Source organism: Aethalodelphis obliquidens, unplaced genomic scaffold (genome assembly GCF_003676395.1).
Source record: "Aethalodelphis obliquidens isolate GAN/ISIS:26980383/991018 unplaced genomic scaffold, ASM367639v1 scaffold86, whole genome shotgun sequence".
Lineage (NCBI taxonomy): Eukaryota > Metazoa > Chordata > Mammalia > Artiodactyla > Delphinidae > Aethalodelphis > Aethalodelphis obliquidens.
Window position 1 is genome coordinate 2,551,440 of NW_020838030.1, and position 17,126 is coordinate 2,568,565.

General features: G+C 43.3%; 1 protein-coding gene across 2 annotated transcripts in view; it reads left to right on the forward strand.

Annotated features, from left to right (window-relative positions):
- Positions 1 to 17,126, forward strand: part of RAF1 (Raf-1 proto-oncogene, serine/threonine kinase) — a 72,662-nt gene that overhangs the window by 54,366 nt on the left and 1,170 nt on the right. Inside the window, exons 6-16 of one of the 2 annotated variants that reach the window (XM_027093757.1) lie at positions 684 to 782; positions 2,383 to 2,536; positions 5,646 to 5,673; positions 5,781 to 5,908; positions 6,260 to 6,377; positions 12,446 to 12,530; positions 13,318 to 13,494; positions 14,921 to 14,967; positions 16,160 to 16,278; positions 16,670 to 16,801; positions 16,937 to 17,071. In XM_027093757.1, coding sequence (XP_026949558.1) covers positions 684 to 782; positions 2,383 to 2,536; positions 5,646 to 5,673; positions 5,781 to 5,908; positions 6,260 to 6,377; positions 12,446 to 12,530; positions 13,318 to 13,494; positions 14,921 to 14,967; positions 16,160 to 16,278; positions 16,670 to 16,801; positions 16,937 to 17,071 — 1,222 coding nt within the window. The remainder of the gene's footprint in view (positions 1 to 683; positions 783 to 2,382; positions 2,537 to 5,645; positions 5,674 to 5,780; positions 5,909 to 6,259; positions 6,378 to 12,445; positions 12,531 to 13,317; positions 13,495 to 14,920; positions 14,968 to 16,159; positions 16,279 to 16,669; positions 16,802 to 16,936; positions 17,072 to 17,126) is intronic. The other variant, XM_027093758.1, reaches the window with a different exon arrangement.

Sequence of the window (17,126 nt, forward strand, 5' to 3'; positions counted from 1 at the left end):
CGTCCGGAGCCTGTGCTCCGGACGTGCAGGCTCAGCGGCCATGGCTCACGGGCCCAGCTGCTCCGTGGCATGTGGGATCCTCCCGGACCGGGGCATGAACCCACGTCCCCTGCATCGGCAGGCGGACTCTCAACCACTGCGCCACCAGGGAAGCCCTGCAGTGTTCTTTTGAGGCTTAACTGAGATAACATGTGAACTTACCGGGCACCAAGTGCTCATCTCATGGAGGGAAGATGCCCAGTTAATGTTAATATCACTTTTCCTCTTATTTATGACTTTTGATGCTGAAGGTGATCTATCCTTCATATTTCTGTCTTTTCATTTGTGCGTTTCCAAGACAGAATGTTTCTGAAAAGCTCTACGTGATATAGGTTATGAATTGCCCTACTCTAGCTTAAAAGAACACATTATTTTGATATGGCTGGACATTTGGCCAGTATTCCCTAGAAATGCACACTAGAGACTCTGTGCTCATTGGCCGGTCAAGATTGTTCACATTCTGTAGTCATTCAAACCCAGTCACTTAGGTACCCCCTTACCCTGGCGGGTAGCCTGAAATGGTCCAGTAAAATGTGACTAGGAAAAGTTGAGTTTGAGTAGCTGTGAGTTTGCAAGGCCAGGCAGACTGACTGTAAAATTACTACTGCAAGTCTATAAACCAGTCTTCCTCTGATTTCATTTAGGCTGTTCCCAAATTCCATTGTTGGTGATAGTGGGGTCCCAGTACTGCCTTCTTTGACAATGCGTCGGATGCGAGAGTCTGTCTCCCGGATGCCTGTTAGGTATTTTTTTTTACCTACTGCTTTTCTTTTGGAAAGTTTTATTGGGGCAGGTGGGATTGAAAGCATGAATACAAGAGTTCCCTTGCGTTCCCTCCTTTCTCTGTGTAAACCCTTTGCTGCTTCTGTGGAACTCAGCATTGGCGTTAGAGCAAAACAGAACTTTTTCTCTGTGGTCCTCTAGTTCTTAAACTCTGGAAAGTGACTCTGACTACATTTTATTCTGTTATCCTAGCATGTCCCTTGTATCTCATTACATTTTAAAGAGTTTGAGATTTTGCCTTCCTCAGTATGCAATGAGCCTCAGGGAAAGCATCTCAAAACGATATACAATGGTTCGGTAAGAATAAAACCCTCAACTTTGAAGTGCTTATTATGGCCTTGCATTGCTAAAACCATGGTATTGGATTGGCCAAAAAGTTCGTTCGAGGTTTTCCATAACATCTTATGGCAAAACCTGAACGAACTTTTTGGCCAACCCAACATTGAATAAACTGCTATCTTGAAAAGAATCTAATTAGATTTTTAATATAAATATCTGTTTTAATGTGCCTGTGAGTTTGCACATAATTTGTCTTTACTCTATTTTCCAGCTTTAAAATCAGAGTTTTGTTGAGTGCACATGCCTTACTGTTACACATGAATTTGGAACCTAAAATAAATCTACATCTTTGTCCAAAATATCTGACTTTAATTTATATATAATCATATAATATTTACTAGCCTTTGTAAGACTCATGGAAATTGTTAAAGACAGTATATCTCAGAACAAGGAATTTGTACCGAAGTGATATCTGGATATATTTGTATATGACTTTTATTTTTCTTGATAATTTGAAAAGCAAACCTGACCGAAAAACTGTACTTGCTTCTGAAGATTTAGGTAGAAGAAACCAGGCCTCTGAAGGCATTAATGTTGAATTGCCTGAAAAGGCAATTGGGATAGAGCAATTTCTCTTAGAAAAAGTCTTTTATCTCTTGAATCTATGCATGGTGCTACTTGAATCTAAACAAAACTCCCGAGTAATCTTTGGAGCAGATAATGAAAATGTTATACTTAATGCGTGTTCCCAGTTTGGTTGGTGGGAGAGTGGCGTTGGGTAAAAGAGGCCAGTGATAAATTTCACGGTTAGGTATTGAAACCTAAAAACTGAATTCACATTAATTGATTTTGTGAGCTGTTTACGGGGGGAGAGTGCACAGTGGATAAAATGCTGGCCTGTTCACAGACATGCTTGGCAGATCTAACCGTCTATTAAAAAATCTTCCTTAAAGTTTTCTAATTTAGTCTCTAAATTAACCTGGGCAAGTTCCATCTAGCTTTAGTAGGGGGTAGTATTGGTTGACAAATGCTAATCTATTCTTTCCCAGAGACGGTCTAAAAATTCGGAGTATCCTGTAGAGGTGATTTATTAAATAGAAGAAAACTTATAACGTATCATTTCTTTTCACATGAATTCTGAGCACATATATTATTTACTTTTTAAAAATTTGCATGCAAAGGCATCTAAACAGAAGAAACAGAAAATAGGTAGTCGAAAGACTTTACCAATACAGAGGCCTGAGTGTCAACCATGGAATTTTCTTTCTCCTTTTCACCTAGTTCCCAGCACAGATACTCCACACCCCACGTTTTCACATTCAACACCTCCAGACCCTCCTCTGAAGGTTCCCTCTCCCAGTGGCAGAGGTCGACGTCCACACCTAATGTCCACATGGTCAGCACCACCTTGCCCGTGGACAGCAGGATGATTGAGGTAATAGGGTCCTTTGCGGGTGGTGAAGAGTGTCAGTTATTTGGGTGGGGTTGATGGTTGTGTCAAGAGAGTTTTGGGTTTCAGACCTGATAAGGAATGTTGCAGCACTTTGTCAGGTCTCTGGACTTTTTGAATTTCTTATTCACTGTATCTTGAGACTAGCTTAATTAATCTGGTTGGTATATCATTCAAATGGAGAACTGAAACTTCCTGAAGAAATGTTAACATTTGAACTGATTGTTTCCATGTTAGATTTGAATAGGATTTCAGTGAGCTAGTGAATAAGATACATAAAGAGTAGTTTCTTTTTCATGTGGCAAAGAAAATAATAGTGATAGAGGACTACAAACTCTCTGAAAGACTTTTAAGTGATTTTATTTAGAAATAAGAGGGTGGAGTCACAGGATTTTAATAAGCAGGTATTTAGGAAGATATAAATGCGCAAAGCTAGTGTTTTCAAACTGCTTTTTCTTTTCTTGGCTTTATTGTATGTTCTGTTTGGTTTGCTTTCTAGTTCATCTTTATTAACAACTGAATACACTTAAAATACTTCCTTTGTTCTTTATTCTTCTTATTTCTCATTGCTTTGGACTAGAATAACAGCCTGAATGCTTCTCCCAGGGCGTGGTCCAGACGATTTTGTTTGAGGGGAAGAGTAGGTATTCTTCTTCATGCCTTTGCTTTCTTGTAAAGTAGCAGGATTGCTAAGACTGTCAGACAGTAGCCTGTCAAAAATGAAACAATCACTAAATTTTATGTTTCTTGTCAGACTTGGTCTCATGTTTTCTTTTTTTGGCAATAGCATATTTGGGAATAAAAAAATAACTTTATGTGGTATTGTTGATAGGTGAAATCAGTTTCTCAAGTGAGATTTTGAGGCCAAGGGTATTAAAAAATTTTTTTAAAAATCATTTTCAACTAAAGACTAATGCTAGATTTGTTTAGTTGTTACTCAACAGCATCACTATTCTATTTATATTTTGTTTAGAAACAAAATATGTCAGTTTGGTTGGTATGCCCTGAAAATCCTTTGATAAGCTTTTATCAAAGACAGCTGTGCTCTATCTACATCATGAATTGTTCCTTGAAAAACCTCAGGGCCACCCACTACCTCAGGCACAGCTTACGTACCTCAGTCAGACCTCAGATCATTTTCGACATACTTGTCCCACCGATCAGATGTGGGAGGGGCTCAACAAAAGAGTTGGCTTTCGAATGTGGGGCCTAAACTTGTTGTTTGGGGGCACTTTGGTTATCACAAGATTATTGTGAGGGGGTCATGTGTATGCAAGCTATGAGTTTTATTGTCTCTATTGTATTGTCACTAGCCCTGATAATAATACAGTAATATACCAGTTACTTTTCTTCTGATATGTGATTTAGTCCTGTATAAACACTGATACTTAGAGGGAACATGAAAAGTGAAAATTCTTGAAGTTTTATTATAGAATAACTAGCACATCTGTGGTGCTTAATCCTCTCTGTACTTTAGAAGCAGACCAAATTTTGATTCCTGTTTTTTAAAAATCACATATGATTCAGCATTTTAAAAGTACACTTCCTTGCTTTGTTTAAACCATCTTAGTTCTCTTTAATATTTAGATTTCGAGATGATGATAAATCAGTCCAACTGTAGAAATTAGCACAGAATTAAGTATGAGGTATGTAAGTGGATACAGGGAAGAAAATTATGACATTAAGAAAAAATCCTAGTGCATGGGAATGTACTTCTGGTCAGTAAAAATACATTGTGCCACGCTTTGACTAAAAACAAAGAATAGATTAGTTGAATAATAAAGCTACAGCTGCTAAATATTCTACTGAAATTCAAGTTATTTTGGACAAAGTTTTGTCTACCTGGCAGTCATCCTGTCATACTCAAAAGCATGCAGATTCCTAGGTTTCCCACCTTCCCTCCCAGACATACTTAAATCAGTCCTAGTGGGGTGGAGGGGCTTGGGAATCTGTATTCTTAAACACCTCTCCTGGTGATTCTGAAGACTGGCCAGGTTTGAGAACCCCAGAACCAGGCTTTATTGGTAAATTCTGAAGCTGTTTGGGTGGGGCTGCAAAAGTGGGGGAGGCGCAGCTTGGCCTGTGATTCTTCTTATCTCTTGTAAAGATGTCATAGAGTGTGAGCATTCTGGTAACAGTTGTGTGAAAAAAAGGATCCTGTCTTTACTGTGGTTACACAAAGAAAACAGAGTAAGACTTCCAAGAGAAATAATCCTCTTTGAGGATATGGGGACCAAGTGTTTTTCTATTATTGTTATTTATATACTCCAAGTGAGGATTTATAAAAATGAGGATTTAGGTCTCATGGAGAGCCCTGTGATTTAAACTGTTCCAACTAAACAGTTTAATAAATTCTAAAGGTAGCCTTTGACCTCTCACCTGAGTAGAATGTAACTAGTTTCAGAGCTTACCCATAAGATCTGAGGAGCATTTTGTGATGAATGAGCTCATGGCTGAGATCTGTGGGTGGTGATTTTTAGTTCTGTTTCTGCCACCTACTGGTTGTGTGACACTCGCCATGTTCCTTTATCTGTTCACGTGTTTTCATATATGTAAAATGTAGGTTTTAGATTAGGGGATTTACGGTCCTTCCAGCTTTCTATGGTTTTAGGTTTGGATAAAATATGTAGTCGTGGTGCTTACCCATAGCAAATCCAACTCCTAGAGGAGTAACAGTGAACTTGCCACTGAACCCCTCATTAAAAATATTTTATTATTATTTTTTTGAGCTTCAGTGGAGCAAGATCCCCAACCACTGGAAGGATCTCACCTTGATAGTAACTTTGCCAGCCTTCCTTTAAAGAGTATCAGTCTGCAGTGTGCATTGCTTTCTAGAGAGAAAAAAGAATGCTGCTTTATTGTATATGAGAAATTAGTATCAGTCCTCCTAATATTTGATGATAACGATCTTGGAGATATTGGCCACAGACATTTGATGAATTTAATCAAAGAAAAGTTAGAGTATGTAATTAGACCTTTGGTGTTTTAGAGATTTTATAATCCACTTTGCTCCTGTAAATCCTTCTCCCTTTCCCTCCCCCAGAGAACATCTTTTCTAGTGCAGAAATTGACCAGCTTTCCTTTTCTGTTTCAGGATGCAATTCGAAGTCACGGTGAATCAGGTACTTGTCTAAGTCATTTAGCAAATAGTCATGGACTTTTTCTCTTTATGCTGTGCACCTTCTGTTGGCTTACCCATGTGTGAATTCTGTTTGTCTTGTCTATTAAGCCTCACCTTCAGCCTTGTCCAGCAGTCCCAACAATCTGAGCCCAACAGGCTGGTCACAGCCCAAAACCCCTGTGCCGGCACAGAGAGAGCGGGCACCGGGATCCAGCACCCAGGAGAAAAACAAAATTGTGAGTATGGTTAACAGTACCTCTTGCATGTTAGGGTTCAATAAGAAAAGCTTAGTCAGAAATGAGAATGCCTTTAATTTTAGGGTTGGGGGGTTCTAATTAAATGAATACATTATAAATATCAATGCCATTTTTGGCGTGCTTACATTGGAAAACTTGCTGGTTTGTTGCAAGGCAGGGCACAACTAAAACGGTATTTTCTCAAAAGACAAAAACTGGAATTATAGTTAATATGTCTATCTTTAAAAGATATGGGAATGGATGGAGTTGGGTTGATCTTTTCTTTGACACCCTCGTTAAACAGACTTTTAACAGTCCATGGAGTATAACAGTGATCTCTGCTTGTTTTAGAGGCCTCGTGGACAGAGAGATTCAAGCTATTACTGGGAAATAGAAGCCAGTGAAGTGATGCTCTCCACTCGGATTGGGTCAGGCTCTTTTGGGACTGTTTATAAGGGCAAGTGGCATGGTAAGTCTGGGGCCCTTCCTTTACTACCAGGGTGAAGTCACGTTTCAGTCCAGAGAGGGCCAGGCAGGCTCACAGCAGCACTCTCCAAGGGTACTTGATTGCATCTGAAGATTGAACTTAATGGTATCTCAGTGACGTTTCATACTGTTCTGAGACTCAACAATGCTATAATTGGTATGAAAACGTTTTCAGGATAATGAGAAATTGGTGAAAAAGAGTTGAGCACCATAGTGAAATGTCACAGTCTCTTATAAACTGATTAAATACAGTGTGCGCCTGGGAGGAACATGCTTTGAAGCTCCTTAAATGTGTTTAAGAGTCTGTTGTTATTAGGAGGGGCATGGATTCTGGAAACTTAAAACTGGAAAGGACCTTAGAGATTTTACATGCCAGAAAACCAAGGTCCCCAAGAGGGGGAACTCACATACCCATGGTCAAACAGTTGTGCACAGGAAAGCCAGGAGCCTCCTAAAACCGATTTTCTTTGCTCTGCCCTGGGATTGGTTGTGGGAATCTCTATCAAACAGGAATGCACAGACTTAATTCTTGAATCTGTGGGGACTTGACATTCTTATTTTAATGGAAACACTTTGTCACTTGGAAGAAACTTTCTATTTTAAGGTCTGTAGCCAAAGCTTCTGTATTTTGTCAACATACTTAACATTTCTGTCAGGTTTTTAATGCCTCTGGCTTTAGGATGTCAGCCAGAAACTGTTTTCTGGAAAATGCTACATGTTCCCCAAAAGACATCTCTTCTAAATTCAGATTTTAATAAAGCAAACAACAACAACAAAACCCCACACAAAACCTAGGGTGCCTAGATGCCTGTGTTTCTACTTTGGATGCCACCGTATTCATCTTTATACATAAATGGACAAAGTTATGAGCATAAAATACATTAGAGCATTAAAATTCAAGTTGTTAAAAACTGAGAAACACTGTGGATTTTCCACTTATAACTAATCATCTGACAAATTTCTCGTTCTTTGCAGGAACTGGCAAAGCACTGAACGTTTGTAGATACATGTAGGGTGATTCCTTTTCTTTCAAAAATTGCGTCTAATATACTACTGGCCTGCCTCCTGGGTCACTGAGAAATTATGCTGTTGCAGAATATTTTCTACATAGATGTCATAAATGTCTTGGTGATCCCTTAGAAAAGAAAAACACAGTTTTGTGAGATTGAGTGCTTGTATCTGAGACAAGAAGGCTGTAAGTAATTGCAGGAAGTGGAGCAGAAAACACTGCTTTTAATGCTTCCATTAGGAGCATTTTATCATTTTTATCCGTTTTTAAGCCTCAGCTAAAAGCCAATACATGCAGTTTAAGTTGCGCCCAAATTTAAGCTTCCTCTGATTGAGCACTTTTATTTGGGGGTTCGTAGTTTTTCAGAGCATTAGATTTGCACAGTACTGCCTTGAGCTTCCGTTTTGTCTCAATCTCGAACTTTTAAACGATGGTAAGGAGATGTATCTGCTATAGTGTTCCTTCCATAAAGACAACTGGCAGGATGTAGCTAACATCTAATGCTTTAGGATTCTACTTCTTCTAATTTAAGAGTGTCAAAAGTCAGAGGAGCGAGGAGCAGTGGACTTTTAGCCCCTCAGAAAGCAAGCCGTGGTCTGTGAATGAAGAGGAAAATGAGAGGGTCAAGGAAAGCGTAATTTCTAGATTGAGTATTTTGTGCTATATTTGCTTCCATTTTTTTCCCCCGTTGCTTTTCTGATTCCTATATATAATAGAACGTTTTATTCAATTTATTAAAAATTACAGCTGTTTTGGTGTCCCCCCCCCCCCCCCCCCCCCCACCGATTCTGCCTGTCGGCTGTGAACAGAAAAGGTCTTAAGGCAGCCAAAGTGGAGGCCTCAGATCCGTGAACTAATCAGCGCACTTACCTTATGTACGCAAGAGACCCTTTTGGGCCCAAGTGCAGAGTGTCCTTTGGGGCATGAATTTGGGGTCTGATTTGGCAGCCTCTGCTAATTACAAACAACACATTAAAAGAGATGAATATAGCAGTTGAAGCTGTCAGACTGTTAGCAGCGAGGTCACTTACAGCATGAGAAGAAGGCAGCAACCCCCTCAAGAGCAGATCCCCAAACCTGGGAACACTCTTGGGCCACAGTGTGAAGTCAGCAGCCTGGTATAACCATCTATGGGGATCCCCAGCCCAGCCTAAGGCTGAGGTTTGTCATTTTGACTGAGTCAATAAGTAGTGGAGGAATGGTGTTCATTCTATTTCCGTTCTAGAAAGCAGGGGTGTGTATAATAAGTTTTAGACAATCTCAGATGATTAAAGCAGGGAAATTAATTGGTGTTTAAAAAGGTAAAAACAGGGCTTCCCTGGGGGGCAGTGGTTGAGAGTCCGCCTGCCGATGCAGGGGACACGGGTTTGTGCCCCGGTCCGGAAAGATCCCACATGCCGCGGAGCGGCTGGGCCCGTGAGCCATGGCCACTGAGCCTGCGCATCCGGAGCCTGTGCTCCGCAACGGGAGAGGCCACAACAGTGAGAGGCCCGCGTACCGCAAAAAAAAAAAAAAAAAAAAGGGTAAAAACATTTGAAATTCACCAGTGATAATAGCTCTTCCTTCTTCAATGGTAGATGAATAATATTAATATCTTATTAAAAACATGATACCCAATAGCCATGTATCTTAACTTGTTTGTACTACATTTGCCTCTGACTTTACTATGAAGGGAAAGTAAGAAGTTCTGGTTTGACAAATAATGAGTACTTCCTGTAGTTATTAAGCAGTGTTGCTGAATGCCTATTGCACGGAATGCTGGAGAGGTGGACTTAGTCATGATGTGCTTGGTGCCGAGGACTGCTGAGCAACTAAGTCCCCGGTATTCCCTGCTAGAGGCTGTGGCCACTTCCAACTCCAGAGCTTCAAACAGACAGCTTTTCAATTCATAACTTGCCTTGCTGACAGTTGCATCTTAGAATTCACTCATTTCTTCAGCCAGTGTTTCCTGAGCATTCTTCTAATACCGAGCATTTTTCTAGGGGCTAGGAATGAAGCCCTGAGCAAAACAGATAAAAATTCTTTCTCTTACGGAGTTGATATTCTGGTGGGCATAATAACCAAGAAAAGCAAAGGAGATAGTGTGTCCTAAGTGCTAAGGAGAAAAATGGAGGAAAGCAGGTATAGAGTGGCAGGCCTGGTTCATAGTTTTTAGTAGATTGGTTAGGGAGGAGTCTGCTGAGGAAGTGGCATTTGGGAAGCAGCAACAGCAGATGCAAAATGGGCCACTCACCTGGCCTGTCCGAGGAACTCAAGGAGGTCTGAATGGCTTTAGTAGAATGAGAGAGGGAGAGGCTAATAGCAGTGAGGTCTGGGGTGTGGGTTATAAGGTACCATAAAGACTTTGGATATCATTTGGGTGAAATGGGGGTCTCAGATTGTGCAAGACCTTTAGGAGGTTTGCCCAGCCTTGTCCTGAAAACCAGAGTGATAAGGGAGCTCATGAGTTACCTGAAAAGTCATTCTAGCTCTGGGCATTTCCTACCAGTAGAAAACCATTTTGTATAGGAGTTGAAATTGGTTTTCCTATGGTGTTTGCCCATTGTTCCTACCAGACTGAATCGCTGGTACGGCAGTCCTTGGAGGGTACACATACAAATGAGGCTGTGCTGTAACACAGAGTATGGTCTCTGGGTTTGAGTAAGAAAGTGCACATAATCTGCTACCATAACTGTTAACCGTGAGCTGCCTGGCCTCTGGATCCCTATGGTGCCATGGGCTCTGTTTATAGTTTGACCCTGTTCAGTTTTTCCATCAGTGACTTGCATGACTCAGGTATTGTGGATGACTTACACAGAGGTGTCATGCAGATTTGGATAATAGAACTTGGATTTAGAAAGATGGGAGGATTTGAAGTGTCTATGATGATAGAACAAAGAAAGGATGAACTTTTAACAGGAATAAGTCTTGTTCACGAGTCCAGAAAGTAGAGGCTAGAGGTGGAGGATGTTCAGCTGACAGCAGGTCAGAGCGAGTCACTGTGAACAGGCTTTGGCTGCTGATGGATCATCTGAGGTCTGAGGTTGCATTACTGATCAGGTCCAAAATGGGTGATGCTGAGGGTGAGTTCAGCGATGACTGGAGCATGCCCAGAGAAAAGCTGTGAGAAAGGGAAGGGCTTGCAAAACTAGGCTCATTAACTAGGAAGCAACCCCTTCTGAGGGACCATGCAGCATCTCCCCAAGTCTTTCTTCTGCATCCCTATCTCCAGCCTGTCCCTTTAAACCCCCATCTATTGCCTGGCCATCTCCTGGCCCTTCCTCTCAGTTGACTGCCACATTGAGTCAGTTCACCTTCACAGGGTTTCTTGCCTCCATCTCCTCCTTTTTATCCCTGCTGTCACCAATGTGCCTGCATTGCACCTGCGTTCTTGTAGCAGACTCCTCCTCCCTGGCCTCCCTCCTGTCCTACAGGTGTCAAATCACATGCTATGTTAGAGTTTCCCAAACACAACTTGGCGTTTCTCTCATCCCCCTTACCTCACCTTTGTTCCTGGTGTACCAAGTCTAGAACAGCCCCTTCCTTTGGCTTATATCGCACTTCCTTCAGAAAACTTTTCTATATCCTCTCTGCCAAGGTATTTACTCCCCTCCTCTGTCATCCCCCGACCCCAATCCTGTCTTGGCTCAGACTGCTCCAGAATGGGCAATTATGCAAAAGACTCCTGTCCCTCTACTCAGTCATAAGGAACTTGAGGTTGGGGCTGCATAGTTTACCAGCTGCATCTTCCTAGTTATAAGGTAGCTCTGAATATAGCATATGCAGCTCTGCCATCCAAAGTCAGCAGCACCTTCCAGGCAGCCCTGGGCCCTCAGTAAGTTCATGTGCCAGTGAACTGGATAAGAACCAATTTGGAAGCTGCTGCTAAGTGGGGATTTTAGCTTTAGATGATAACAAACAGAGATCACAGGGCAACAGTTAGGGACCTATCATAAGAACCATCTCTGTACCATTTGGTGCTCCCCAAAAGTGGAATGAGTGCTCCAGCAGGCTGCAGGAGGGTGCTGCCAAGGGCACATGCTCAGTTGTGGAGGAACTAAGTCACCTCCAAGTGCCACTGAACTTAACTCCTACTTTGTTTGATCATTGTATTTAGTAAAGTTATTTGTCATGAAAAGCTGAGGTCCTAATGGGGCTTCAGGTAATTTACTACCTTTACAACTATTGTAAGTATGACATAACACTTCTGAAAGTGGCTTCTAAATCGGTAGCACCTGTAAAGTAGAATTGATCCCTGGATGTTTCTGAAGTTATATGAAGAGGCTGGTTTTTACTCACAGTGATTGACAGTCAGTAGTCAGTATTTTATTTTAGTTAGAAGTACAGCTATTGGAGTCAGACTAGGGTTCTGATCCTGGCTCCAGCACTTTCTTTTGGCTGTATGACTTTGGCCAAGTAACTAAACTTCAGTTTGTTGCTTGTAAGATGAGGACGACAGTATTAACCTCATAGAGCAGCTACGAGGATTAAAGGAGGTAATACCTGTGAGAGCAGACGGTGCCAGGGTATAGTAAGCAATCAGTATTAATCATTAGGATTACTTTCTAACGGCACTGAAGGCCGAGACGCTTAATTTCAATATATGTCTTTGAATTTGTACAAGGGAGCTTCTCAGGTCTCACTGAAATGTGGCTGTTGAGTTTAGCATCAACTGCTTACTAACTGGCCTGCTTCTGGGCCCCAGCCTCCTGGCCCCGAAGACTCAGTATTTGCTGGGCCATTCATATCCATCTGCTGATGTCATCTTCACAGGCCCAGGTTGTGACCTGTCACACATGACCTCAGCGCTGGGGATGCCAGGCTTGACAGGAACAGTTTAAACCAAGCTGGTTCAAGGCCTGTGGGGCGGTATTTTAAGGATAGTAGTATAATCTAATTTTTTAAGCTACTTGATAATTCAGAAATTTGCATAGTATTTGTTCCATCTGTGTAGGTATATGATTTTTGAATAAGTGATTAATTATATCTTCTTCAGATGTAGTGTACATGAAAAATAACAAAGTAAGATCATTCAGCTGCACTGACTATAAACTAATTTGCAGGAGATGTTGCAGTAAAGATTCTAAAGGTTGTTGACCCCACACCAGAGCAGTTCCAGGCCTTCAGGAATGAAGTGGCTGTCCTTCGGTGAGTAGAAAGCTGGCCTGTCCCTTGGTGTGGCAGGGGCGGGGCGTGGATGCTGGTACAAGCACCGCAGAGGAAGTAGGCTGCATGGCATCATGACCTGTCTCTGAGGGCTGATGGCTGGGACTGGTGGTGAGTGTTCACTGTGGAGTCCTGTGGTTGAAACAACTCCCTCATGAGTGAAAAGGAGCGGAAGGTTTCTTCCAGCTTATGCGCTTGTTAAGCCTTTAGAAGAGCCCCCTTTGATGAGCATACCCCCTTCCACTGCCTCAGGTCTCTGGGCTCACTACGCTGATAGAACAGCCCAGGTTCTATCTCTGGGTTTTGTTTTGACGTAGGGAGAGGTGGGTTCTATTTTCACATTTATTTACAAGAACTCTTTATAGCTAAGTTGCCTTAATTTGGACTTCAAAACCGTCAGTTTTGAAGTCTTTGAGTCACTGTTTACACTTGTAGGAATAAACTGAGTAATGATGGATTCCATAGATGAGGGATCCTTGTGACCCCTGTGGGGAGATTGGTGAATATATGTTGATGAAAGAGAACGTCCTCTGTATGATCAAGGCCAGCACTGAGGGCAGTGACGGCAGCCCCTCTATCAGCTCACAACACCAGCTGGTTCATCAGCAGTTGGCTGTGTTTGCTTTGCTAGCCCCTGGACTGTAAGCATGGGTGGTGTCAGGAACATGCAGGGTCTGGTCGGAGACAGTGGGAAAGCAGACTAGATCTCCCTGTTCTGCAGCAGCGGAAGGTTCAGAGCCTTTCTTCTCTCCTTCCCTCCACTCTCCAGCAAAACCCGGCACGTGAACATCCTGCTTTTCATGGGGTACATGACGAAGGACAACCTGGCAATTGTGACCCAGTGGTGCGAGGGCAGCAGCCTCTATAAACACCTGCACGTCCAGGAGACCAAGTTCCAGATGTTCCAGTTGATTGACATTGCCCGGCAGACGGCTCAGGGAATGGAGTGAGTGAATGGCCTGATGCGTAGAAAATCTGGGGTCCAAGGATCAACTTGTCCCTAAATCAGAACCAAGATTAGGAAAAGCCAGGCCCGTTAAGTGACTTCTGTGATATTTTTGCACAGCTGGAAATGAACCTGTGTGGTGGGCCAAAGGAACAAGAAATTCAGGTTTATTGCCCAAGCTGAGGCTACCCCCTTAGGGCTCAGATTCAGGTTCCAGCAACCGCCCTTAAAATTCAGCCAGACAGGGGCTTCCCTGGTGACGCAGTGGTTGAGAGTCCGTCTGCCGATGCAGGGGACACGGGTTCGTGCCCCGGTCCGGGAAGATTCCACATGCCGTGGAGCGGCTGGGCACGTGAGCCATGGCCACTGAGCCTGCGTGTCCGGAGCCTGTGCTCCACAGAGGGAGAGGCCACAACAGTGAGAGGCCCGCGTACCGCAAAAAAAAAAAAAAAAAATTCAGCCAAACACTCAACACAGTGCGGGTTGCCACCTTCTGGTGGGCATCGTATCTGAGGTGTAGCCCATCAAGTGTGCTTATTCCACGTAAAGGTTTGATCAGGTGTCACGTTCTGTGTAATTTTTCCTTTTGGAGAATGCTTAAATTAAGGTGATCCATAGCACCTCCATTAAATACTATTGTTTTGGGTCTTTGTGCTTCGACACATTTCTCTGTGAAAGGGGTGTGCGTGTGCGTTTCATTCTTGGCTAAGCCAGGGCAGTGCTTCTCAAACTTTTCCTTTGAAGTACCCCTAATGTGGAGCAGGGGTACCCCTCATACCCCCCGACAACTAGGAACTTAACTAAAGCTGTGCTTGCAAGTGGTTTATAAAATCTCATGTTGTATTTTTAAAATTCATACGGAATTTGCATTGTGTACATTTCCAGAAATGACTAGTCAGTTATTTTTTAGAGATGAAATTCACTTTTAAAATTCACCCCTTTAAAGTGTACAATTCAGTTTTTTTAGTATATTCATGGAGGTGTAAACCATCACCACTAATTTTAGAAGATTTTCAAGAAACTAGATGAAGTCTTTTGTGTCTGGCTTCTTTCACTTGGCGTGTTTTTGAGAGATTCATCCATGTTGTAGTGTGTATCAGTATTCCATTCCTTTCTATGGCTGAAGAATATCCCATTGTATACAGCGTTTTATTTGTTCATCAGTTGATGGATATTTGGGTTGTTGGAATTACTTCTTGAATAAAACTGATGCTGAAAGAAGACCTTCCCTGTTTGTGCTGTGGCCTCACTTTCAGGTGTAAGTCCTGACGTGGACCAGGCTGAACCAGTGCAGGGCCAATCCCCGAAAGTGACTTCTCAACTAGGAGTCAGGCCTTCAAGTGGTTTACTTCTTAGATGTAATTTGAAGCTGCTTTCTACCAATATCTCTCAAACTGGTTTTAATAGACTTATTTTCCCTTCACAGCTACTTGCATGCAAAGAACATCATCCACAGAGACATGAAATCCAACAGTATCCTTTGGTGGTAGTTTCATCTGACTGCTCAGTTCTAAATTTAGGACACTTTTAAAGTTTACCTCAGCAAAAGTGACTCTGGAAACAGTTCCATGAAATTTGAGATACCCGTTTGGGTTATGCTTGAAACAGGCCAATTTTTAAATGCTCTTTATTACTAAATTTAACTTGGGAGAATGGGCCTTTTGTCTTTTATGCTTACTTCTAGTTTGTGGACTGTATATCTGGTCAGACAGTAGCTGCAAGCCAAAAGTTGCAAGATTTTAAAAATTACTACTTAAAATTGTTTCTTGAATGCACAGAAATGGTTTCCTTAGAGATTACTGTTGGAATCAACCCTTTCCAAAGACTTAATGTGCTTTTACGGAAGGGGAATGAATAAAGGTGTTTTTCTTGCTGTAGGGTGTGAAATGTAACAATTTTACATCTGCCTCCCTCCACCAGCCTTTCTCTTTGAAGGGAGTATGGCATTACAGCTACACTTTGCTTCTTGGCCAGTGAGAGGCACAGCAGTTGTGTTGGGTCGCATGATGGGATGTGGCCTATTTTGGGCATGGGTCTGAGACATAGGATACCTTTTAGTGGTGGGTTTTTGGGGACCAACATATTATACCATGAAGGCAGACACCACCGATTTTAAGGAGGTATGAACTACTGGGCATCAGCAGATCCCACAAGTCGGCCTTAAACTGCCTGGCTTCTTTACTCAGAACTGAGGTGTTTGGTTTTGATTTCGAAGTCACCAAGTGGTACCTATCCTGTGAGAAATGCCTTCAGGCAGACAGCATTCAGGACTCAGGGTGTTTCCGTTAGCCATTGGAGGGCAGGATGCAGGCGAATGGATGTAAGCAGTCAGCAGGCCATGCTCAGAGTCTTGGGGCGTAAAGGCACCTACGTTATGTGGCAATGTCACAAGGCCAGAGACCCGGCTCCTAGGTGTGTAAATGGAGGCAGCAGCAGCAGCAGCAGCAGCAGTGGGGGGCAAACTGGCTTGTTGTGGCTGGAGCCAGAGAATCTGGTGCCCGGAGCACCTCCTGGAAGGAGCCGCGTTCTAAAGCACTAGCAAATCCAGTGCAGAGAAGGCTGGGGCAGATGGGAGGCCGAGATGGTGCTAGTTAAGAACTTGGGGAAGTTTTTCAAAAGTAACTTGAGCATTCTTTTAAAACCACAGTCCTTAACAGGCATTGAGATATATTTCTCCATGAAGGCCTGACGGTCAAAATTGGAGACTTTGGTTTGGCAACAGTGAAGTCGCGCTGGAGTGGTTCTCAGCAGGTTGAACAACCCACCGGCTCCATCTTGTGGATGGTGAGGCGGCTGGGCTCCCTCTAGCAAGGTGCAGGGCCAGGAGGGGTGATGTGATGGGAGGTCTGTATGCAGGCTTCAGGCATTTCTCTACATTTCCTGACCACCTCCGTGACACCTGTAGTGTTGGCAGCCCCTGGGCAAATTTGGGTTTCCTGGAGGAAGCTGGCGACGAGGAAGTGCTGAAGCACAGCTCGGGGGGAGTTAGGTGATGGGGAGTGCTGGATCTCAAGAGACAGGATTCCTGAGCTCCTTTGAGCCTGAGAGTGGGAGCCCTTTGGGAAAGAGCTACAGCAGGGCTGAGGCGGGGACTTTCATACCCAGCCCAAGGGACAGCCTGGCTCCTGCATGTCTGTGGGGCGCAGATGGTGACAAATGCACTTTGTCCCCGTAGGCCCCAGAGGTGATTCGAATGCAGGACAATAACCCGTTCAGCTTCCAGTCCGACGTCTACTCTTACGGCATCGTGCTGTATGAGCTTATGACGGGGGAGCTGCCCTACTCCCACATCAGCAACCGCGATCAGGTGCGTCACTGGTGCTGAACGACCCGCTCGCCGTGGAAGCCCCCGGGCTCTGCCCGTCTGAGCAACACAGGGTGGAAGGTGCTGCTTTCACTGTTGTTCATCCACCTGTTCCCTCAACTGCTTTCTCTCCCTTAGATCATCTTCATGGTTGGCCGAGGGTACGCCTCCCCAGACCTTAGTAAGCTGTACAAGAACTGCCCCAAAGCAATGAAGAGGCTGGTAGCCGACTGTGTGAAGAAAGTTAAGGAAGAGAGGCCTCTTTTTCCCCAGGTAAGACTTGGCTCAAGGTGCTAGAACTGATTAAAGCAGGAGTTCTTAGTGATAC